We start from the raw sequence: 24,628 nt of genomic DNA, 5'->3' as shown, positions 1-24,628 counted from the left end.
GCTGCCCACTTTGATTAATTGACCCTGACAGCTAAAATAATTTGTAGCCTTAAAAAAAAAAAAAGCTTTATTATTATCTCCTACTGTCTCAGTAACAAGTATGAGTAAGCAGCATCTTCATGTACAGCCAGAAGGGTTGGAAGAATGGAGCGGTCCTTCCTCCTTCCCTGACTCCCCACCCTGTCTCCCTGCCCTTCCATCCCAGCAAACATCTGTCTACAGCGCAGCTGCGGCAAACCATCCTTTTAATGGGAAAGACCGAAGGAAGCGTTAGCTTAGTGATTGGAATTAACCCAAAGTGGGGTGGGGGTGGGGGTGAAGGAATACACCTGGGCCTACCGAGGTGGCTTTCCTTCTGAGCCCACCACAATATATCACTCTTTGTTCAATCAAGGACCAGCTGGCAAGATAGATGGCCGTTTTTCTCTCCCCCCCCTCCTCCCATGGCCGTTGACCCTTTGCTTCCTTTCAGAGATTTGCTCTGATTGTCAACATTCTGTTGCTTGCATCTCACCAGCCGCCTCTGAGTGGCTAGGATGCTCACAAACATTCCGTGGCATCACAGGCGGCTAGCCAATGGGGAGGCGTGGTGATAGACTGCTGACGGGTTGTTGTTGTTTTGAGCTTTTCTGTTTGTTAGTTTCGATAACTAACAACTGCCACAAGATTCCTTAGCAGATGCTCAGGAGTTTGGCGATAGGATGTCTGAAAACCTCCTCCATCCTTCAAAGGGTTACGAGGATGACAGTGCTTTGGAATTTCTCGACTGCAGCCCAGTTCAGACAAGCACAGAATTCCTTGTGCGCTGTTTACTTACAAGATTGTCAGTTTATTCTCTCTGGACAGGGAACCATGCCCTTTCAGATGTTTTCTCTCATGTATTCAGGCACCCAGTTAAGCATGCTGATGTAAGCATGTTCCTGGGTTATATCCCCATCCTTATCACAGCAGTGAGGAGTCAGGAAATAAGCTGATATTCAACAGTACTTGCACTACTCTATAATTTTGTACACCATGACAGGGAACCAGCAGGTCAGTTTTGGCCTGTCAGGGATTCCAGTTCAGATTGAGACACTGGGCTTTACTAAGCTATGCCCACCTGTCAGGTGATATCGCTCCCATGGGTGGGTAATGTTGCCTGAGGGCCGTTCAGTCCTCTGTCTCCACCCACCACTCCTAGGAGTCAAATTGGACAAGTGGGTGGGATTATTCACCTGTCAATCACCTGTCATCTTTGTGCTGCACCCTTGTCAAAGTTGGCCCATGGAATGAGAGGAGATGGATGGAGGACACAGAGGAGTATGCGAATATGCAACTGGCCTGCTGTACAAAGGCAAACACTAGCATTTGTTGCCCTGCTCAAATTTGCCTCTGGCCCCGCTCACCACTGACATTTGGCCCTCAAAAGGTCGCCATGAAGGGCATGTGGCCCTTGGGTCTACACTGTTTGGCAAGATCTCTCCAGAGTTTGGGGCAGATGTCTTCCATCTGTGGATTGAACCCAGGGCCTTCTGCAGTAACTCCTTGCAGTGTGACTGTTGCGATGGTTCTCCTCAACCCTGATGCAGCCCTGGCTTGGGGCAGAGATGCTGGAGCAAGGTACGGCTGGAGGGGATAAATAGGGTTCCGGGAGGACTGCGAAGCAACTCAGCCATATGCCATCCACTCCACATTCATATATCTTTCATGGCCTCCCCATCCAGCTGCGTCCTCGCACGCTCCCGGCCCTGCCAGGGGAGGCAGAGGCACGAGAGCCTCGCTGAACCTGCGCTGAATTATTCACCAGGCCTTGGCCCTGACAGAATGAAATAGGGAAAGGAGGGGAAGTTATCTTGCAACTGAGGGGATGGGCTCAGTCTCAGACCAACATGGGCGACAGAAGCAAAGCAGGGCGCCTGATACAGCCTCGGGCTTGGACTTGCCACTATCTCTTGGGATGCACTCAGACAAGGGTGGGAAAACTCAGACCCGGCCCTGCAGACCTCTCTCTTTGCCCCTCCTGAGTCTCCCTAGGCCCACCCCCCTTCCCCAAACAACACCCCTCACCCAGCCTTAATCCATGCCCCCTCCATAATGGCTTTTGCGTGGCAGGGATGTGCTTTGGGATTGTGATAACGTGTCTCTGTTAGCTGGATAGAGCATGGGAAGATAGGTGTGTGTGTACAGGAATCTCTGGTAGAGCAGAAGATCCCAGGTTCAATTCCTGGCATCTCCAGGTAGGGCTGGGAATCTTCCCTGTCTGAAACCCTGGAGAGCCACTGCCAGTCACTGTGGACAATGGGGATGATGATAATTTCATTGTTTGTACTCCACCCATCTACCTAGGTTGCCCCAGTCACCCTGGGCGGCTTCCGGCATATAAAAAAAATGATAAAACATTAAAGATTAAAAACTTCCCTCTACAGGGCTGCCTTCAGATGTCTTTTAAATATTGTATAGTTGCTTATCTCCTTGACATCTGATACAAGGACGTTCTGCAAGGTGGGTGCCACTACCGAGAAGGCCCTCTGCCTGCTCATGATGGTCATGATGACACTTTATTCATGGGGCAACTCAGTCAGAAGTGTGGCATAAAAATGAAATAACAATAACAGTAACAGCTATTTTTGATGATGATGATGTTTACCAATGAATTCCCAAGGGGGCTACTACAGTTTTGCCTGCCTGGGGTGTGAGTAGAAACCAGTTTAGTGTGCAAAAATAATTTACGCATGTTGCCCTGCCCACTTTTGCCTCTGACCCCGCCCACTACTGGCATGTGCCCCCCCCCCCGTCCCAAGCTTTCCCATAAGGGAATGTTGCCCTTGGGGTGGGAATAAAAATGTCATCTCCCTTTTCTGAATGGGAGTGTCCAGGGGCTGAACTCAGGACCTTCTGCATGCAAAGGAGATGCTTACAGCTCTTGCATCTAGAAGGCTTTAATCTGCAGGGATGGCTTCATTAGGGGATACCCTGATTAGCAGGTGCTTTCCATGAGTTCAGGGAGGGAGTCTCTCCCAGATCTACCTTGAGATGCCGGGGGCGGGGTCGAACCCGGGACCTTCTGCATGCCGGGCAGATGCTCTAACCGCTGAGCTACAGCTCATTTTTTTCTTGACCATTGAGCTCCAGCCCCCACAGCTTGGCAAGAGGTGCCTATGTGCCTTCGGTCCTTTTCCCAACACGTATGTCTTCTCTCAGTGCCACCGAGACGCTTTGTCTTCTGTGCCTTCCTTGCTCAGCTTGATAATGCACTACAAACTCTTTTAAGACTTCAGCTCCAGGAAGAAGGAGCACAAGGAGGATGGGGAGGAGGGCAGCCAGGGTGCGGGGGGGGGGGGAGTGGGCTGGTTGGCTGGATGTGGGGGTGGAGAAAGGGAAGGAAATAATCATCAAGTCAATCCCTCTCTCGCTCTGCATTTTTAGACCCCCATTTTGCTTTTCTCGCCTCCCTTCCCCACCCCCTTATCTCACTGTGCGAAAATTGGGGGGGGGGGTTGTTTCCAGAAAAAGACTCTCTCCCATATATATATATATATATATATATATATATATATATATATGCTGAGAAAGAGACGATCCACAGAGCTTCATAAAAATGATAAATTGCTTTTAGATATTGGGCAGGAGCGAACGAAAGCTTCTTCTTCTTCGTCTTCTTTATTTATTTGACGATATTAGTCTCTTAGCGCTGTGCATTGTTGCTGTGCATATGAGCTTAAACTCTCTCCAGGCAGCTGAAGCCAGGCGCCCAAGTATTGAAGTGTAAATGAACCGCCGGCAAGCGTGCTGTTTTTCTTTTCTTTTTCCTTTTTTTTTTTTAAAAGCATTCCTCTCCCCTTTTATGATTTCTCTTTTCCCACACATTATCTTTTTTTATTCATTTATTTTTTATTTATTTCCGTTCTCCCGCTGTTATGTAGGCCAGGCCATTTCCTTAGCTGGGCGCTTTGTCCGTAGAACACAGCTCTTTGCGTGTGGGTCTGCAATGTCCCTATACAATTATAAATTAAAATATACATATAACTAAATCGGTAACGGAGAGAAATGCATAATAGGGTGTGTGTGCATTGTGAAGGTGGAGAGGGCACGAGGGGGGGGGGGCTGTTCTTAACACAGACAAACATGCCAGGGCATTTATGTGTTTTTGACATTTCTGCCCCAGCTCTCCATCCCCCAGGATCCACAAGGCAATGGTGAGAGAGATTTGTTTGTTATTTATTGTGTTTATATCCCTGTTTTGTCCAAGGAGCCCAAGGGGCATGGCTCTCCCTCTCCCCATTTAATCCTTAAAACAACCCTGTGAAGTCTGTTAGGCCGAGAGAGGCAGTGACTGACGGCAAGGCCACACCCAGTGAGCTTCATGGACAAGCAGGGATCTGAACGGTCTAAGACATACACACACACACACACACACACACACACACACCGTATTTTTCGCCCTATAGGACACACTTTTCCCCCTCCACAAATGAAGGGGAAATGTGTGTGCGTCCTATGGGGCGAATACAGGCTTTTGCTGAAGCCTGGTGAGCGATAGGGGTCAGTGCGCACCGACCCCTCTCCCTCTCCAGGCTTCAGAAAGCTCTGTGCAGCCCTAGGGAGCCCGGTGCAAAGCCGCGCCGGGCTCCCGAAGGTTGCGCAGAGCTGCCTGCGCTCCCAGGCTCCTGGAGCTTCGGCATCGCTCTGGGACCCGTTCTGGGGGCTGGGGTCAGGGGAAGCTCGGGCCTGGGGGGGGGGAATAATTTTTTCCCCTTTATTCCCCTCCCCCCAAAATCTAGGTGCATCCTATAGGGCAAAAAATACGGTGTGTGTGTGTGTCTGAAACATAGTTAAGCAGCAATATTTTTACAAAGTTAAACAAACAAACAAGCAAAAAATCAATCCTCACAGAAGCAGCAATAAATCAACAGAATTATTGAGGGCAATAATTAATTATGCCAGTTCTCCTTCCGTCCTTCCTCTATTGATATCCCACCTTTCCTCGAAGGAGCTCAGGATGGCATTCCTACTCTTTCCCCAGGTTATCCTGACAACAACCCTGTGAGGTAGGCTGAGAGACAAAAGCTAGCCCATGGGGAGGCAAACTAAGGTCCAGGGGCTGGATCCGGCCCAATCGCCTTCTAAATCCGGCCCACAAATGGTCTGGGAATCAGAGTGTTCTTACATGAGTAGAATGTGTTCTTTTATTTAAAATGCATGGCTGGGTTATTTGTGGGGCCCGCCTGGTGTTTTTACATGAGTAGAATGTGTGCTTTTATTTAAATATCATCTCTGGGTTATTTGTGGGACATAGGAATTATTTTTTTTCTTTCTTTTCAAAATATAGTCCAGCCCCCCACAAGTTCTGAGGGACAGTTTCTGACCCCTGGCTAGCCCAAAAGCCTCATGGCTGAGTAGGAATTTTGCTACAAATAGAGAGGGGAGGGGAAGGCAGAGAGGAAGAAGTGATTGTAAAAGGAGCAGCAAGGAGAGATGGAAGCACCTGTCAGCTTGGGGAGGTCAAGGGGGTGAAGATCGGAGGAATGGAGAAAGCTGCTTTATACCCAGTCCATCTCGCCCAATATTGTCTACATAGGCTGGCAGCACCTCTCTGGAACCTTCTGCATGCCAAGCAGAAGGCTCTACCACTGAGTTTTGGCCTTTAACTGTAAATCAGGTGAGGAAGGAGACAGAAATTACAGCATCACTCTGCTGAACACTTTCCACCTAATGGGTAGACAGCATGAGTGGCAGAACTGTAGGTGTCACGGCGGCACCACCTCTCCATTAAGCCTGCAGCTCCCTGCCAGGGGTTTGGATTGCAGCCTTAAAGCCTGTGGATCAGGAAATCCTGCCTGAATTGGAGAGGCTCAGCACAATTCATCACATCAAGAGCACAAATCATCACAAAATGTGTGATAAAGGGCTGGCTTTTTACATTTGCAAGAAATGTACTATGGCTTTGTACATTTAAAGCACATCTCCCCCTTCCCAAAGAATCATGGGAACTGCAGTTCATCCCCAGAGCTACAACTCCCAGCACCCTTGACAAACTACAGTTCCCAAGATTCTTTGAGAAAGGGAGAGGTGTGATTTAAATGTTCTTTAAATGGGCGGTGTGGACGTAACAGGTGTTTGGAGGGGACCCTGGTGTCTTTAGGCCACTTCCTGCCTCCCTCCTTCTACCCAGAAGGGCCCACATTTCTGCACTGAGAGGAAAAAGACTGCAGACCTACGGAAGGTGCCAGAACATCTCCATTTGCGCAACACTTTCCAAAGCGCAATGACTGCAGCTTAAAAAACACACACCTGAAATTTGGTTGTAAGGGTGAGTATGTGTGTGCGAGATCAAAGATGCACAGAATCATCTCAGCTAAGAGCAAGTTGCCCAAGGCTGTTGGGGGCCAAATGAGGATTTGCTACCCTGGTGTCCGAGATCTGAGGCTGATGCTTTGGATAACGCCTCTCTTTGGAGGCGACATGAAAAGTCACACGCTACACACACACACACTGTGTGTGTGTGTGTGTATGTGTGTGTACACTTCTCAGCTTCCCGTACCTGGCATTCCTCCCACCACCACCACCCACCTCCCAAATTAAAAAAGAACAGCCAAGCACCTCTCCTTCATTTGCAATTTAGATGGGGAACTGGCTGGTGCTGGCTCCTCTGATTAGCATGCGTGATAACAAGAATAGTGCATCTCTTATTAGGAAGGCGACCCACCCTCCCGCCACATTCCTAATTGCAATCTGTAATTATTGTGTGTCTATCAAGTTGGTGGTTTTGAGGCTCGAAGCCTTGAAAGTTCCCCTAGAAACTCCATATTAAAAAAAAAAAATCAAACAGAATGTTTTAAAGGAGTTTGAATTTATGCAGCAAATGTAACAAAAATGAGATCAAAGCAAGCATACAATGAACAAGCATATTTTAAAACAGAAGATCCAAATTTAATAATAATAATAATAATAATAATAATAATAATAATAATAATAATAATAATAATAATAATATGCCGCTCATCCAACTGGGTTGCCCCAGCCACCTTTGCTCCCAACAAAAAATAGTAAAAGGACAATACAACATCACTCTGTGTACTCAGAAATAAAAACAGCAATTCAACAGTTTTGTTTGGAGAACTGCCAGGTGTATTGGCTTGAGAGGGCCTCTGCAACCAGGGATTGATTTATGATGTGTCTGTCCTCTCTCTTTTGCCTCGCGGACTTTCAGAAACAAAACAAAGCATGATTTCTTTTTGAAAACAAAACTGTGTGAGGTACCTGCATCCTCCCAGGGGCCGTGTCCAAGCAGTGGGCAGGGCCAGGTGCAAAAGGAGGCAGGGTTAAGCTAAAGAACGTAAAGCAAAGGATGTGATGCACATCTCTGTGCCGTCTTCTTCCCAGGCGTTCATGGTGGGGGGAGTGGCTTGCCAGGTTCCCAGAAGCATCTGATTGGCCACTGTGAGAACAGGATGCTGGACTAGGCCTGATCCAGAAGGACTCTTCTTATAATTCTTAGGACATATTCCAGCCAGGCAAAAACACTCGAGATAGCAAGGCTTGTGAGGGGCTGGGGGGATTCCTGAGGGCCAAACAGAGCAGTCTTAAGGATCACATTCAGCCATCCTGCCCTGGTCTGAAGTTCTCCCACACTGGGGTGTGCTGTTCACACATATCTACTAACCTTGCTGCTGACTTTTGCTCCCAAATTGTCTGGTAACCTTGCCATACGTCAGGAGGGAATTTTGCAAAATTTGGCAAAATGTGATAGAAAACCCAGATGTATGGCAACGCAATGGAAAAAGCAGCGAAAACCGCTCAAAAAGCTTGAAGTCACTATTTTCAGGGTTGGTTTTGGTAGTTTTTTGTTTTTTTTTAAAGGCTCAACAATTTTGGGGTCTTTGCGGGTGTCAGGAATTTTACTTTTTGTAATATGGCAACCCTGGGTAACCTGTTCCTCAGATTCTGACACTCGCACCCAAAATAATCTGGCAACAGGCTCAACCCCTCCCCCTGCAGCCTCCCCCACACGTCTGTTTTATTTATTTATTGCACTTATATCCCACCATTTCCTCCAGGGAGCTCAAGCTGGCATTCATGGTTCTCTCCCCCCCCCCCCCCGGCCCTCATCTTATTCCCACAACAACCCTGAGAAGTAGGTTAGGCTTGGAGGCATGGACTGGCCGGCCCAAGATCACCGTGGTGGGCGTCATGGCCAAGTGGGCGATTTGCACCCCGGTCTCCCAGGTCCTCGGTCTCCCATTCTAGCATCCTGGTTGCTATGCCACTACGGCTCTCCTCCTCTCCAAACACACATTTTATTTGCAAAACTATCTGTGATGAGTAGACTATTTTGATTAATGTTGATTTTATGGCTTTATTGAGTTGAGTCACTGGACTTTTTTGGGGGGGGGGTTGCTAATTGAGTTGTTCATTGATTATTGAGCGGAGGCTTCATGCGTTTGGTTATGTTTATCTTGTCATTATCTGCCTCAGGGCACAGAGAAATAAAAAAGCAGGCATCTGTTCCTAAATAGATAAATTTGAGAAAAAGCATGCCATGGAAACTATCTATCTTTTGAGGAAGTAAGTAGAGATAACCATCACCTGGAGTGCTAGGATTTAGTAAAGGGGGGGTCCATTTAGCTTGGTGCTGCCTCCTCCTTTGGAAAAAGACCATAGCTCCATGGTAGAGCATCGGCTTTGATGCAGAAGATCCAGATTCAGCCCCCAGCATCTCCAGGTAGAGCTGGGAATGTCCCCTTACCTGGAAAATTGAAGGGATGCTGCCAGTCAGTGCAGACAGTACTGAGCTAGATGGACAAGTGGTGGCCAAAGGGCTCCTGGCCTTCCCTCTGGGCATCCTGGCAGCATGGGAGAGACTCCTGCTTGAAACCCTGGAGAGCCGCTGCCAGTCAGTGTAGACAACACTGAGGTTGATGGACCAAAGTTCTGATTCAGCATAAGGCCGCTTCCTGTGTTCCCGTTGCAATCCTTTATTGAGAGCCATGAGGACTAGAATCGTCCTTTATTTTCAGAGAAGGGGCTGTGGCTCAGCGGTGGATGTAGCACGGGACAGGGGGATCTGAGGGCGCAGAGTGAGCAGCCCGCCAGTGGCCGCCTTCCATGCTGGGGCTTCCCAGCTCATTTTTCTCAGACTCTGGGGGCTCCTGTGATTCCCGCATGGGACCCTTCCAACCCTACAGAGTCCTATGATTCTGTAGTTCTGGAATCAGTATAAAAGAGCATCCCACCTTCCTATTAAGAAAACGGATGCAGATAAGAGGTAGAGCATCTGTTTTGCATACAGAAGGGGTCCCAGGTTCAAGGCTGGGAATGTTCCTTGCCTGAAGCCCCGGGGATGCATTCTGCAGTGTGCTCTATGACTTTGAAGAGCCAAGCTAGAAAGTGCCACACCTTGAAAATCATTTCCTTAATCCCAAATTGCCATTCTTACCACAATTGCTCCTCTTTCTATCACCTCCCAAGATCTCACTACATCCTGCTGTGATGTAGCATTCGCACAACGCGTATTAATTCACAAACCCCTTTGTTGACTTTAGTTGCTGTGCCCTCACGGCAACTCTGTGAGGAAGGCCACTGTTTCCATTTCACAGACGCTAAGGCTGAGAGTGACTTCAGGAAGTCCGTGCTCTTAAGCTAGTACTGTAGCTTGCATGTGAGTTTCTGAGATCCCAGTTCGTTGTCTACACAGACTTGTTGGCCATAATTTTTTTCAGTCTGTCTTTCCATAGGCATAAGGACTAAAAACTTGAGCTGGAAACACACACACTATTTTAAAGTTGAGATTCATGCTCAGTTTTCCCTCTCCTGACAAACCAACCCTCATTCATTGCTTAATTGTCCTTTTCCTCTTTTCACTCCCATCCAGTATGCCGAGGTGTGCTGTGTGGGTTTGGCGCCGTGTGCGAGAGGAGTGCAACGGGCCCCTCCCAGGGACTATGTGTGTGCAAGAAGACCACGTGCCCCTCAGTGGTGGCCCCTGTCTGTGGCTCGGATTATTCTACCTACAGCAACGAATGCGAGCTGGAAAAGGCTCAATGCAACCAACAGCGCCGGATCAAAGTCATCAGCAAAGGGGCATGTGGTGAGTAACTGAGCTGGGCCTTGACTCATTTGGGTCAGGATGAGCCTCTTTGCCTAACATCTACTGTATTTTTCACTCTATTGGACACACCAGATCATAGGAAGCACCGGACCATAGGAGGGGGAGAACAGGAAAAAAATATTTTTTTTCTTGTTCTCCCCCTCTAAAACAAGGTGCATTCAGTGCGTTCAAGGTGCGTTCACCCGAAGGATTGGTGCCAGGCAGGCCTTCCTGGGGAGAGCATTCTGTAGAAAGAGAGTCACTGCAGACCAGACCTGTTCTCTTCTCACCGCTCTCCAAACCTCTGGGCATATGTGAACACTGCCACCCTTCTTTAAATCTCACCTCTGTCACTTAACAGGTAGGGTTGCCATACGCCTGGATATTCCTGGAAATAAATACCCAGAATACTGCAGTCGAAAGCAGTGTCTGGACGGAAATCAGCTAAATGTCTGGGAAAATCTGGGTGTATGGCAACCAATGTCGGCAGTGTCATTTTTTTGCCAATTTCCCTTAAAAATAGCTCAACAACTTTGGCAAAAAAAAAAAAAGCTGACAGAATTTTCACTTTTTGATAATTACGGCAACCCTATTAGCAGGAAGTATGTGAATGTCAGGGACGCGGGTGGCGCTGTGGGTTAAACCACAGAGCCTAGGACTTGCTGATCAGAAGGTCAGTGGTTCGAATCCCCATGACGGGGTGAGCTCCCATTGCTCGGTCCCTACTCCTGCCAACCTAGCAGTTCAAAAACACGTCAAAGTGCAAGTAGATAAATAGGTACCACTCCGGCGGGAAGGTAAACGGCGTTTCCGTGTGCTGCTCTGGTTCGCCAGAAGCGGCTTGGTCATGCTGGCCACATGACCCAGAAGCTGTATGCCAGCTTCCTCAGCCAATAAAGCGAGATGAGTGCCACAACCCCAGAGTTGGTTGCGACTGGATCTAGTGGTCAGGGATCCCCTTTACCTTTATGTGAATGTCTGGTGGGGAGGAAACAGGAAGTGGGTTTCTGGGTGCAGATGAAATGGGAAGTGGGTGCCTGGTGGGGTGCAAACAGGAAGTGAGCTTTAGCTGGAAACGGGAAGTGGGGGGGGATTGGAAGCAGACATTAGCTGGGGGCAGTCTAGAGAGAAAAAGGGTAAGGGAGATCGCCTGAAAGCCTGTGTGGACACATGAAAGCTGAGATGGGGAAGGAGGAGAAGGAAAGTTGGGGGCACTTTCTCTCCGAGTCCTGCGTAGAATCCCTCGGCCAAAATTCCTGCTCCCCCTCTTGCCGCCACCCCAACCTTCTCAATGACAAACGGGCCTGCTTCCTTATGCCTCGGGTCTACCTGCGACAGAAGCACTTTGTGCATGCACACAGAGTCTGATGTGCCTAAGTGTGGCTTGTGCCCCAGAGCAGCTTATTTCCTGGAGAAGCCCGGCCATAAGTGAGGCTAATGGACCCTCCTTGGTAACATGGCACGCACCAGCTGCTAGCGAAGAATTGTGCAAATGAACACCTCCCCCCCGCCCCCCAGCCTGCATGTCTCCAAGTAAATTAAGTTGACCTTCCCTCCCTCCATTCTCAGTGCCCTCCCCTGATGAGGATCCCTCTCGTCTCTCTATAAATCTGAGCTTCTCGCCTCCCGCTGGGGGCTCTCCTGGAAGCAGGGAAGGGAGGATGATGCGAGTGCCAGAGTGATTTATTTAAAATAATAATGGGGGATTGGGAAAGGGGGAGGGAGGGAGGAGAGTGACAAATGAAAGGGGGTGGTGGTTGTAAATAAATAATTAAATAAATGAGGCTGTAGCCGGGGCCTATAAATAACATTTGGCCCATCCCGGTCAAATGTAGAGCAGCTCCTTGATGTCTCTTTCCTTCCCTCATTACATTTTGCTCATGGTGTGTTAAGTGATGTCCTGTGGCTGGCACAGTTTGGGGTTTCTTTGGCTTCTGACCGCCCCCTCACCCCCCGCCCCCACATGGGCATGCCGCCTTCAGAAAGACTGCCCAGAAGAGAATGTTGTCCTCAGTCTGTAGAAGGTTCCCTGTTCCTGGCCTAGCTCATATAATATAACAAGTCTACCGCAAATTCCTTCAAGTCTTTTATCCTCTCCATTTCCTTTTAGTATCAGTCATTTCATATCCCTAACTTCCTGCAAATAACGTTGTACTCAGAGCCATCCATGTAAGAGACAATTTAAGCACGGGGAGCACAATAGCCGTAACGAATCAAAGTACGCTACCGTATACCTCTGAGAACTCAACAATTACTGTTTAATTTAAAACATTGAAAGTTTAAATGAGCATTAAGCATGCTAAGAGGTTACTTTACAATATGCAGCGCCAATCATGTCAACATTATACCCACATAGAGGCCCCGCCTGCACATTTAAAGCAGTCTGCACATTTAAATCAGTCCAGGCCCTGCGCCTCCTCTTCTTTCCCCCAGGTTCGAAGGACCCCTGCGCAGAGGTGACCTGCAGCTTTGGAAGCACCTGTGCCCGCTCCACGGATGGGCTGTCGGCTAAGTGCATCTGCCCGTCCTCATGCAGCGGTGTGCCTGAGAACGTGGTGTGCGGCAGCGACGGCAAGGACTACCGCAGCGAGTGCCACCTCAACAGGCACGCCTGCGACAAGCAAGAGAACCTTTTCAAGAAGTTTGACGGGCCTTGTGGTGAGTTTTCTGGGGCTTCCGGCTGCCTCACTGTTCTCTCTTTGGCCCTCCACATGTTGCTGGGCTGCCACTCCCATCTTTCCTCAATGCTGGCTGAGGCTAATGGGAGTTCCCCACCTTTGTTTCAGTATCTTAATAAAAGCCAGATCAGCCACTCATTCAGAGGCACAGCAGAGAACCTCCTTTCTAAATGGTGCTCCCATCTCCCAGGCACCTTTAATCTAGGGATGGGGAAACTATGGGCCTTCCGGTGTCGTTGGATTATGACTCCCAGCATCCCTGACCATTGGCCATGCAGGCTGGGGCTGATGGGAGTTGGAGTCCAGCAAACATGCAGTGAGCAACTGCTTGCCCACCTCTGCTTTAGAGCAGTGTTTTCCAAACTTGGGTCTCCAGCTGTTTCTGGACTACAATTCCCATCATCCCTGACTACTGGTCCTGCTAGCTAGGGATGATGGGAGTCATAGTCCAAAAAACAGCTGGGGGCCCAAGTTTGGGAAACACCTTCCCACAACCTTGGTTCCCTAGATGGTTTGGGACTACATCTCCCATCATCTCCATATCATCTGGGTGTGGTAGGAGTTGCAGTCCAACCATACTTGGGGACTCAAAAGTTTGGGAAAGGCTGTCTTAGTATGAAAGTACTGTGAGGCTGTGCATCGTTAAAAGCTAAAACAAAAATGCTTTGTACATTCTCAAGGGAATTGTTTTCTTCTTTGTTTTTCCCCACTCGGGTAAAACAGCCTCTTGCCCAAGTACCCACCAAAATTTGTAACCAGCTTCAGTTGTGCTCTGCTGTGTGTTTTTGAGGTTAAAGAGTCCTCTCTCTCCCAACCCAATATATACACGTGTGGCTCTTCTAGTCTCCATGGTGATGTGTTAATCCTTCATCCTCCCTTTTGGGTTTCTCTCTTGGGAGGGGCAGGATAGGAATGTAGATATTTCAGAGTCTTCGGATTTTATTTTATTTTTCAGAACTTGTGGGTTATGTTTGTTAGGAAATAATGCCCCTTTGTGCATATGTGTTGAATCAAGTTGGTTCCTCCCAGGTATTAGCTGGGCGCTGAAAATGCCCCTGTGGAGAGACAGAGAAGGAGGATTAGCCAATAAGTAGTCCTGTATCTTCGGTGTTTCTATAAAAGTGCCCAAGGGGTGAATGGAAGGCGATTTTGATAAACCCGGATTAGGTGGGAGGGAGCTGGAAGGCCAAGGATCTCCACCTGTGCTCAGATACCTGGGGTGTGTGAGAGATGGCTGCTCATGCACATTGGTTCTGCACATCTCCTTTCGACATGGCCCATGTCCTGGCCACCTGGAAAGTCTGTCTTTTCTAAGTGGTCAGTATCCTTCCGGGACCCTTGACTCACCTTTCTTGCACCCTGCAATAAGTCTGTAGGTGTGAACTCTTGCAAGGCTCTCTAGCCTTCAGCAAGTGGGTAGATTTGCATGGAGAACCATGGAGAATTATCACGTAGCCATTGAGGGTGTGTGTTTTTCTGAAATTGTGTGTGTGATGCGGTGATGTGAGTTATGCCCATCTGCAATAAACATTTAAAGCAGTATCCTATCATGGCTCCCCCCACAAAGAATCATGAGCACCGTCACTTTTTAAGAGTGCTGAGAGTAGGGACACCCCCCCCCCAATTCCCATTGCAGAGCTACAGTTCTCAGACAAACCAGTCACTCCCTCTTCCCAGGGAACTCTGGGAATTGTAGCTCTGGAAAGGGGAATAGAGCACCATCCATCCACCAGCACTTGTGCCAGGAAAAGACCCCCATCCTGAGACCCTAGAGAACTGCTTTCACTTCTACAGTGTTGGACTAGATAAATCAAAGGCAGCTTCTGTGGAGAAACTATATCTACAGTGTTGAGTCCATAGCTAGAGAAGCAGCGTTACACACTGAAAATCCCAGATTCAATTCCTGGGATGGCTGCAAGATTTTTCCGCTCTCATCATTCCTCACCTACTTTTCCCCAGACCCTTGCAAGAGCACCCACAACGACATGAACAGAGTTTGCCGGGTCAACCCTCGCACTCGGCGTGCTGAGCTCCTGCTCCGGCCTGAGAGCTGCCCTCTGAAGCGGGATCCAGTGTGTAGCGATGAGGGGGTAACCTATGACAACGACTGTGTCATGCTGAGGTCGGGTGCCATTCGGGGGATCGAGATCCAGAAAGTGCGGTCAGGACAGTGCCTGCTTCAGGGTAAGAGAGTCTAAATTCCAAGTTGTTACAGGTCTACGTGAAGGGTGTCTGAAACAAAAACCTCTAGGGACAGATTTCCGCAGTTGGAGGGGGGTGGCCAGCACTGGAAAGGCCCTGTCCTTAGAATGAATCGCAATAGGTTTCATTTACATTTCCCCATACAAAAGTATTGGGACCGTTTTCTTCTTGAGGAGAAAAGCAAGTCCTGCAGGCAGTGAGGAGGAATATGGTTGAAGGGGCAAAACAAATCAATAGAATCAGAACCCTCTTGCTTCTGACGAGACTTGTCGGCGTTCATGCTCTGTGGAAGATGGGGGAGAATGCTCAAAGCACCCAAACGTCATCCAGTGTTTCTCGCTGGTCAGAATGCATATTCTCCACTTGGAGACTTTGCACATTCACAGGCCAATGTGTACAATACACCACAAAATGTGACTTAGGGATTTTGCTCACCAACCAGTTTTTGCAGTACTCTGTTCACCATTTTAATATGCACATCTTTCTCCACAATGGCTTGAGATCTGTGCAGGGGCTGGTTCCTAGGCACCTTCTCCTTTCAACTGCCATTGATCCAGACGTGTGTGTATGTCACACACACACACACACACACACACAGCCTAGCCACAGTGGTCAATACATTGGTAACCCTCAAGACTCGATTACCATAATGCACTGTATGTCAGGCTGCCCTTGTGTCTGTCCAGGAAGATTTAATTAGTGCAGAATGTAGTGGCCAGATAGTTTACTGGCAGCATGTCACTTCGCTGCTGAGAGGGCTGCAGTGGTTGCCAATTTCCTGCTGGACCAGGTTCGACATTCCTGTGTTAATTCACAAAGACTTAAAAAACTTGTAACCAGAGTACCTTCAAGACCACCTAATTCCTTATGCTCTACTGCAATAGCTGAGGGAACCATTGGCAGTCCCACGCATGCCCCTGAGGGTCAGCTGGCTTTTATCGGGGGCCGGGGCTTTAGTTCTGCCAGCCCTGCCCTGTGGGACTCCTAGCCACCAGAGGTTCTGCAGGAGCTTCCTGTGAAAACCATATTATTCAAGACGGGCCTTTCAAACCTGAGACGCTTTGCCACTTGCTCTTACTGTCGTTTTTGGTGTTTCTGTTGCATTTTTAGCCTGTACACCTCCTTGTGATATTTTGCACAGAAGTGTGGTTTATAAATATTCAAATAAATAAAATATATTGTAACACAAGAGAGCTCTCAGTTTGCAAAATGCCTACCATTTATTCATCCTGGGCCTCAGGATTTACTCTGTCACGGAATTATAGAATCATAGAGTTGGAAGGAACCAAAGGGCCCTTCTAGCCCAGCCCTCTTCAATAATCAATAACGGAAGGGACAGATTGGATGTGCCTCTTAATTTAAAGGGGCTACTGACCCACCCTCCAGTGCTGCTCCTGAATTTCATTGCTTTCTCGTGCCCGGTTCTTTTCCAGACAAGTGCAAGGACGAGTGTCGCTTTAACGGTGTGTGCCTGAACCGCCGGGGGGCTGCCCGCTGCTCGTGCGAGCGTATCGCTTGTGATGGCTCCTACCGGCCTCTCTGCGGCAGGGACAGCCGGACCTACGCCAACGACTGCGAGCGGCAGAAAGCTGAGTGCCAGCAAAGAGCCGCCATCCCGGTCAAGCACCAGGGCCCTTGTGGTAAGTGGTGCGAAACAGCTGGGGGCGACAGCTTCTCCCTACCTCCCTTGTTGTTGAGAGTGGAAGAGGCCCAAGCCCTTCTCTCTCCCTGTGTCATCTGTTTGACGAGTCCCCGCGAACCCAATTTTCAAAGGTAAGTTGCTGCTCGTTTTGCCATTTTAATGGGCCACTGGTGGCAGGTCTGATCTGCCGGCTCATCTCCTCTGAAGTGGTTGTGGCTCTGTGCCTGCTCTGTTTCTTCTGGCTAAAGTTGTCTTGGGATTTTGCCTTCCGGTCATCTCCCTCCTTTGCTCGCTCCCTCTCTGTAATGGGGAGTGTTTGAATAACGGTGTCTGGAGTGTTCAGTCTGTGTCTCCCACCCAGCCTTCCTCCCTTCCATTTGTCTGTCCATCCGTTTGTGACGTCCACCCGCCAACTCGCTCTGCCTGCCATGCCATTCAGAAGCAGCTCCCATTGCTGTCCTTTTGCACCACAGGTGATTCCTTTCCCCCCAGGCAACGCCACTTTGGGGCAGCTCCCGCGGTGCTCTCCACACCTTTTGCCTTCTCCCCCATCTCCATTCTCATTCTGCCCTACAAACCTTTCTCAGTTTGCAGGTGTGATCTGTAGGCCATGCTTCTCGCCTTCGTCTTTTCTTGTCTGTCTCAAATCTGTCAAGAGGGAGAGAGCCTGATACACGTGAAACAGGTATTGATTTCCCTAGAGTAGACTTGCAGTTCTGAAGTGAGAAGGCCCAACAGAGCCCATTGGGGGAAGGAGTGCCAAAGTTGTGAGGCCACCACTGAGAAGAGCCCGTCATCCCAGCTGCCCAACAGGATTGACTCAAGGGATTGACTCACCTCCCCGCCAAAGGGGCAGGGAAGACCTGGTGGGAACTTCAGTTGAGACAAAGCCTACCAAGGAGAAGGTGCTGGCAAGGAACTTGAGGGGAGGAAAGTTCACAGCGTGAGGAGGCCTCAGACTATATCCAACAAGGAACTGCTGGAGTGTACTCCGTGAGGGACTGATATTTGATGTAACACCCTGTCCCCCAGAAACTGCGGCAAACTGAACAATCCAGCAGTTGTGGCTGTTTGTAAGCACATAATTCTGGGTATGTCCCTTTGGAAAGGAGTGGGGAGAGTATCCACCTGTATCTTCAGCATCATTTTCAGACCTCACAGTTTCCTCCTCCAAAGAAGGGGAGAGAGCTGAGGAGTGGGAAGTCTGTCTCTTCACCCCCCCCCAAAAAAAACCCACCCCGTGGGAGTCATGATGTTGTTAGCAAAGCCCAGGGATTAATTTTGAAAGTGCGCTAGGCAAAGCCAATCAAAGGCAAATGGAACGCAACTACCTTTGAAGCCAAAGGCCCCCGAAGCCTAAAATCGCGGCACAGAGCTTGGCAGAGCTTCAAGGTTTGCTCCTGGCTTTTATCCATACCTGGCAGAGGAGGCCAAAGGCTCTTCAGGGGCACAGAGAGCGCCTGACTCAGCTGTTCCTTGCTAGATCCAGGACAGGAAAGGCTTGGAGGCATTTCTGTGTTCTCTTCTCCCACCTAACCCGCCTTGTTTTAGATTTTTAGAGGGCAGGCTGTTCTCCTGTGTCCTGGGTGGCCTTCTGCAACTTCTCCTCCTCCTCCTCTCTCCAGGGCATTGTACTCTGCCAACCCCAGTGGACACAACATGATCTCTCCCCCCCCCCCCCGATCAAACAGCTAGGGAATAAATGAAACCTTTCCTGGGATATGCCATCAGCCAGGACTTGAGAGATGCTTCCCTCCCCAAGGCAGCTGCGCTTGACAGCTCAAAGGTTGGCCTCTAACCAGCAAGCCATGCCCTCTGTCATGCAAAGTGAGCCTCCTCCTCCCATTTGATGCGGACCCTCTGGAGATAGAGAGGCTTTATATATATATTGCTCACAAGTCACTGGTCCCAAGTCCAGCTGAAGGTGATGTTCTGCTTGTGCTGCTCACAGCGAGGCTTGGAGGCAAAGCGCACACATTGCATGCAGGCTGTCCCAGGTTGACTCACCAACTAATAAGGAGGCAGGGACCTGTAGGGCAGCTGCCATTCAGAGTAGGTGGTGCTAAACAAAGATGGACAGACGTTCTGACTCTGTATGAGGCAGCTTCATGTGTTTAGCAGGATGCAGATTTCTCCTTGTTGTTGTTAACTGGATGATTAAAAAGTGGGATGCTAACAGGACCCAGATTTAGCTTGGGTGAATATTCCAGGGCAACAATACTTGGGGGCAGTTTAGACTACAGTGACACCCACCCACACCCTACTCCATACACGCACACTGCACTTCTGATACATGTTCAGCCCACATTCCCAACTGCAGATGAGAACGTTCACAAACCGGAACACTCAGTTCTGGGTTTGCAGCGTTCGGGAGCCAAAACGTTTGACTTGCAAGGTGTTTGGGATCCAAGGTACGACTGTACTTTGCAGCATTTAATAAAAAGAAGAAGATAAGCTGCCATTCTTTATCATGGGAAAATGCCAACTTTTGATGACTTTTGTTTTCCCCATCCTACTATTTTAACATGCTAAAACACTCTTGCAATTGAAGCTGTGCCCTACAGCTTAATTCCCCACCCACCCCGCTTTCCACTCAGAACTGTCCCATGATGATAAGTTGACAAAGCCTTTAGCAGATTGAACTGCCAATGAAAGCTTGCAGCTTGCCGGAGTTACCTCTTGTCGATTAGTCCCATCCCTGGGTCTTGGGTGCTGGGCTCTTCATTGCAAGAGGAGGGGAGGAATTAAACAGGGTATGTCTGAAGGGGGCAGAAGAGGGAGGTTGTCCATAGCTTTGTCTGTCTTCTCCCTCCCTACTGCTCTCTCTCTCTTCTTCTTCTTCTTGTCTTTCTTTCTTTCTTTCTTTCTTTCTTTCTTTCTTTCTTTCTTTCTTTCTTTCTTTCTTTCTTTCCGTTGTGTGTCTTGTGTCTTCCAGCGTTGCCTGTTTGGAGAAAGGAGGCCCGTCCGCACAGTGCCCCGCCGCACCCCACCAGGATGTCTCTGCTCCGAGGTCGGCTTTCCATCCTTCCTGCCCCCCCCCCCGCTCACTGCCCTTCCTTAGCTCTGCCCAAGATGATCCATCCTCTTCTCTTTGTGCCCTTAGTCCAAAGGACTAAGCAACCCCTTCCCCACTTGGAATGGAAGTTTTTGAGCCTTGTAAAATGCTTTGCATTTCCTCTTCCCCAAGACGGGTTATGCACGCAGTTATGCCACCAGCATTTGCTTTTCATGGTTGCTGTCATTGCAAGAGGCCACTGCCACCCACCCACCCTGAACGGTCTCCCTTCTCTCCAGCACGCACTGTGTGGTTCTCCTGTTCCCTGGTTTTTATGATATCCCTTTGCCTGGCTTCTTATCATGCTGTCTTCAGACCCTTTCTTCCATCCTTGGTGTGTTTCTCTCTCTCTCTCTCTCTCTCTCTGTGTGTGTGTGTGTGGAAGTTTTTAACGTGTGATATTTTATTGTAGTTTTGGTTTTTATGGAAGCCGCCCAGAGTGGCTGGGGAGGCCCAGCCAGATGGGCGGGGTATAAATAATAAATTATTATTATTATTATTATTATTATTATTATTATTATTATTATTATTATGTGTGTGTGTGTCTCTTTCTCTGTGTGTGTGTACATGCATGAAAGCAGCCACTCTTGGGTGGGGGCGGTATACCTGGGGACAGTGTTCTCTCATGCCAACACACTCACTTCAGGCACAGGAAGGAATAGCAAAGTCCAATGTCTTCTTCCTTGATTAGCAGGCAGTAAGAAGCCTTTGGATTGACTGGGCCTGTTATAAATACCGGGAGCAGGATCTTCTGCATGCTGTACACCAATTCCCCAGTCCTAGCTCTTAACAACTTGAGAGCCAATATGCCCGGAAACCAATGTCCCCACTGTGGAAAGATGTGTGGATCCAGAACTGGCCTCCACAGTCACTTATGGACTCATTGTTAAAACTGTGTTTATGAAAGACAATCTTACTCATCTACAAGTTATTGAAGAAGAAGAAGAAGTAGTAGTAGTAGTAGTAGTAGTAGTAGTAGTAGTAGTAGTTAGGAAATTGCAATAGGACCCAAATAGATGTAGGCTTCAATGTGGATAAAAGCTGGGATGGGACACTATATATGCCGCCCTGGGATCTTGGAGGAAGGGCAGAACATTGGAAGATTTAGCACAGACGAAAGGAAGTCCTTCTCACAGCACTTAAGTTAAAACTATGGAACACATTCCCACAGGAGGCAGAAATGGCCACCAATTTGGATGGCTTTAAAAAAAGGATTAGACAAATTCATGGGGGAGAAGATTATCAGTGTCCACTAGCCCAGTGGCTATTCTTTGCCTTCACTGTCTGATGCAGTGATGCTTCTGAATGGGAGTCGCAGTAGGGCAGAGTGCTGTTGTGCTCAGTTCTTGCTTATGCACATCCCATCAGGGCATATGCTTGGCCACTGTGAGAACAGGATGCTGTGCGCTATAATGAGCCATTGGCCTAATCCGGCAGGCTCCTTTTTTCGTTCCTATGTTCCTACGCCATGCCACCTGCTGGGCATGGAAAACCCTTAACTCTTTATGCATGCAGGAATAAATTCCCCGTTTGTGGAGTCCATCTGCATCGACGGTGGCTCATCACAAATTCTTCCAAAAGAAGGTTCCAGTTTGCATACACTGCAGGGGAAGCCCATTAATGCCATGGGCTCATTTAGTTACATCTGTCAGAACCTTGAGCTTCTTGGTTGCTAGGGCAAGTAATGCTGTGCTATAAGGCAAACAAATAAGATATCTATCTCTGCAAGGAGCATTCAACCAAATGAGCTCCCATCTACAGTCTGAAGAGGTATAGCCCTGACACAAGGTTTCCGCTTCACTGAGGCCTAAGAGTAGTAATTGTCTATCCATTGCGCTGTCCATGCATCACACCCTCCTGTCTGTCTGTCTGTCTCTCTGTCTGTCTGTCTGTCTGTCTGTCCGTCTGTCTTCCATGTCTCCCGCCTTCTTTCTGTCTGTCTCCTCCTTTCTCTACTTGTTCAGGGCTGTTGTCTGAACCCCATGGAATGTGGTCTCTCCTCCCCCCTCCACACGCACATACCGCCCCTGTAATCCCTCATCCCTGCCTTTGGCTTTCCTCTTTTGGCCTGTAAGCATCCTGAGACTGCATAGTACCAGCATATGGCCTTTGGCAGAACAACAGCAGGTTTCCTCCCCCTCCCCACCCCTGCATTCACCCGCCCACCCTTTGATCCTGTTGCCTGCCGGTTGCATGAAGATTATGAATCCAGTGAAAACTCTTAAGCAAGAGAGACTGCTTTTGAAACACCGAACAACCTCCTGCGCGGCTTAGGGTGACCTTGAGGCTGAGGAGAACTCCTGCAGCGAGGAGGAATTCCAACTTAAGGCTTGGCTGCGGTGGGAGGGTCTCGCCTGTGGATTGATGGGGGGCAAAGCACTTTCCCGCCCACAATTCTGTAGGCAAGCACAGAACTAGGCATCCTGAGAACCAGAGCTGCTTCTTTGCTACTGTTACTTAGAAGCAGCAAAGCTTCCAGCCCTCATGAAACTTGTGGGAGGTGATGTCACGGAAGGTGCAGACAGGGTTGAGCAAATCGTCACATAGCATCCAAGCCCACTGAGTAACTGTGGGGCAGTCGCTCTCTCTCAGCCTAGCCTACTTCACAGGACTGCTGCGAGGATAAAATGGGGAGGGCTCAGAGCCCTATAGCTCCTTGCCTCCCACTGCAAGCAGCAGCAGCAAAATAAATGGAAAAATGCCGGTGTGTGTATAAATACACCCACAAGTTTGTTTCATGGGCATCTTTAGTACCAGTTAGAGCATTTAGTTTTTCATGGCAAAGAAATTTGGTTTACTTTGAGATAGCTAGTTTACTTTTATCTTATTTTAAAAGATGTAGACTTCAGGGGAGGGGGCAGGAAAGCATGTTGGAATAGACTCTAATTCAGACAAGTAGGTAGGTGTTTGTGCTCTGTCAGCTTGGGGTAATTTGCTTATAAGGTACGGGCGGCCGTTCTCCACCCCCCATCTCCTTTTCTCCATTTTGAAACCAAGAAAGTCTCCACCAAGCTTTCTCCCCTGAGTACGTTGAGTAAGCATGTGGTGGTTTTTGGTTCGCCCAAAAGACAAATAGATTCCTGAATAGATTCCTATATTACCTCACACATCTTTTTGATGTGAGGGCGGTAGGGCGGCAGAATACCTCCACTGTCCCTCCCCTCACGCTCACAATTAATGGCACCATTGCGGCTGCGACAACAGGAGTCAACTGTGCGGCCATCATGGGCCTTCCCCCTGCCTCTTCGTCCTGTTTGCTTAGAAGCTCCAAAATGGAACTGGGAAAGGGGAGCAGGAGGGGGTGTACCTGCCCAGGTGACGTTGATAAAGGAGCCCCATTACAGAACAGGTTCTGTTGAGGGAATAGATTACCCTTGGAAGGGACAATGAGGCATTCATGCTCATAAATAATGCTGTGTGAGGGGGAATCGCCCCAGCAAAGTGGGGCATGGGCCTGAAAGGAAAGTTGGGATATATATACACACAGAGAGAAGATTTAGTAGACATTGTTTGTTAATGTATTTGTCCTGCCTTCCATTTGTCCTGCCTTCCATCCAAGGGGGTTCAAGGCAGTGTACATGGATGGCTCTCCTCCCACCATTTTATCCTCACAACAACCTTGTGAGGTAAATTAAGCTGAGAGAGGCCTAAATAGACAAGCTTTAATTAGGCTGAGTGAGATGGCCGCCTCAAGCAGCTGATATTGGGTGTCACAGAAGGACAGCCAATTGTTACTTTCTTTCTGTATATTTAAAGCACATGGAATCCCAGGAACTGTAGTTTCCCCCACGCTTTGCAGTTACAATTCCCAGCATCCTGGTTCCCATGATTTTTCAGGGGAAGCTATGCTCTTCCCCTTGTATGGTGAGAGGGTGACCTCCAGGGCAAAAGTAACTCGGCCAGCCTTGAATACTATGCACCTTGACTCGGGAGGTGGCACGATTTTCCACTGGCAAAATGTATTGCACTGTCCCTAACTGTTCACACATGCACATTAGCTGAAGATCGGTTTTAATAAGAAACGTGTGGTGAACATGTGAGTAGGGTTATATGTACAGCCCTTCTGGCCGCTGGCCCAAGGTCACCCAGTGAGGAGGGATTTCAACCCAGGTCTTCATGCTCCTAGTCAGACACTTAGGCCGCATGCTATACATTGAAAGCAGATTTCTACAATTCTCAACACCCTAAACAAACTACAGTTCCCATGATTCTTTGAGGGGAGGTGATTCTTTAATTGTATGGTGACACCTGCTCCCAGGAGTCCTTACCTTTTTGTCAACTGTAGTTCAGAAACGACACAGTGCGGAAACAAAACCTGTGGGAACCATTCTCTCTATGGAGGGGAAAAGGCCCCCCTCAGAGGTGGCTCAAAATAGTGAAGTGCCAGAGGCAGATAAACAACCCAACCCCTGGCAGAAGTGTTTTAATCGTTTAATTAATTGGCCGTTTGCTGCCCTTTTAATGCATTATTATCCCTTAATCCTTAGCTAACACCACAGGCACCCTGGTGTTGGTAGTTCTATGGTAACATTTATATATGGAACCCCCACAAAATTGGAATAGGGGAATAAAGTCCTCTTTACTGAGGAGTTGGTGCTCCCTCCTTGCTTTAACTTATGCCTCAGCATAAAAAGAAGCCAGAGGTTAATACTCTGAAGGGTTTGTGTTAACTTTTCATGCTTAAGACGGATGCTTAGGTCAGGTGTGCAGAACATTGAGCTCACCAGATGTGGGCTAGTGGTGATGGGAACTGTAGTCCTGCAACATCTGGAAGACCAAAGGTTCCCCACACCTGGCTTAGAAAACTTGGAAGTAATTCTATAGGGACAGCCCCTTTTACTGGAAGAAGTGTTTTTTGCTGGCAAAAGCAGTCTCCCTTGCTCCCCACTTAGGACTGTGTTTAGGGTGGGTCTTTTGCAAATCTGAAGCAGGGTGGTAGTGGTCTTGGGGATGTTTGTATCTGCCACACTGTGCCTCTTGGTGGA

The 24,628-nt window shown here is 48.7% G+C and overlaps 1 protein-coding gene across 5 annotated transcripts in view; it reads left to right on the top strand.

Annotated features, from left to right (window-relative positions):
- AGRN (agrin) overlaps positions 1-24,628 on the top strand; it is a 247,487-nt gene that overhangs the window by 139,514 nt on the left and 83,345 nt on the right. For all 5 annotated transcript variants that reach the window (XM_081201337.1, XM_081201338.1, XM_081201339.1 and 2 more), the window contains 4 exons: positions 9,851-10,066; positions 12,500-12,724; positions 14,704-14,928; positions 16,380-16,586. In XM_081201337.1, coding sequence (XP_081057463.1) covers positions 9,851-10,066; positions 12,500-12,724; positions 14,704-14,928; positions 16,380-16,586 — 873 coding nt within the window. The remainder of the gene's footprint in view (positions 1-9,850; positions 10,067-12,499; positions 12,725-14,703; positions 14,929-16,379; positions 16,587-24,628) is intronic.

The sequence above is a fragment of the Podarcis bocagei genome (genome assembly GCF_964188305.1).
Source record: "Podarcis bocagei genome assembly, chromosome: 7".
NCBI lineage: Eukaryota > Metazoa > Chordata > Lepidosauria > Squamata > Lacertidae > Podarcis > Podarcis bocagei.
The sequence above is the reverse complement of the archived record's forward strand: the minus strand, read 5'-3'. Positions and strand labels throughout refer to the sequence as shown.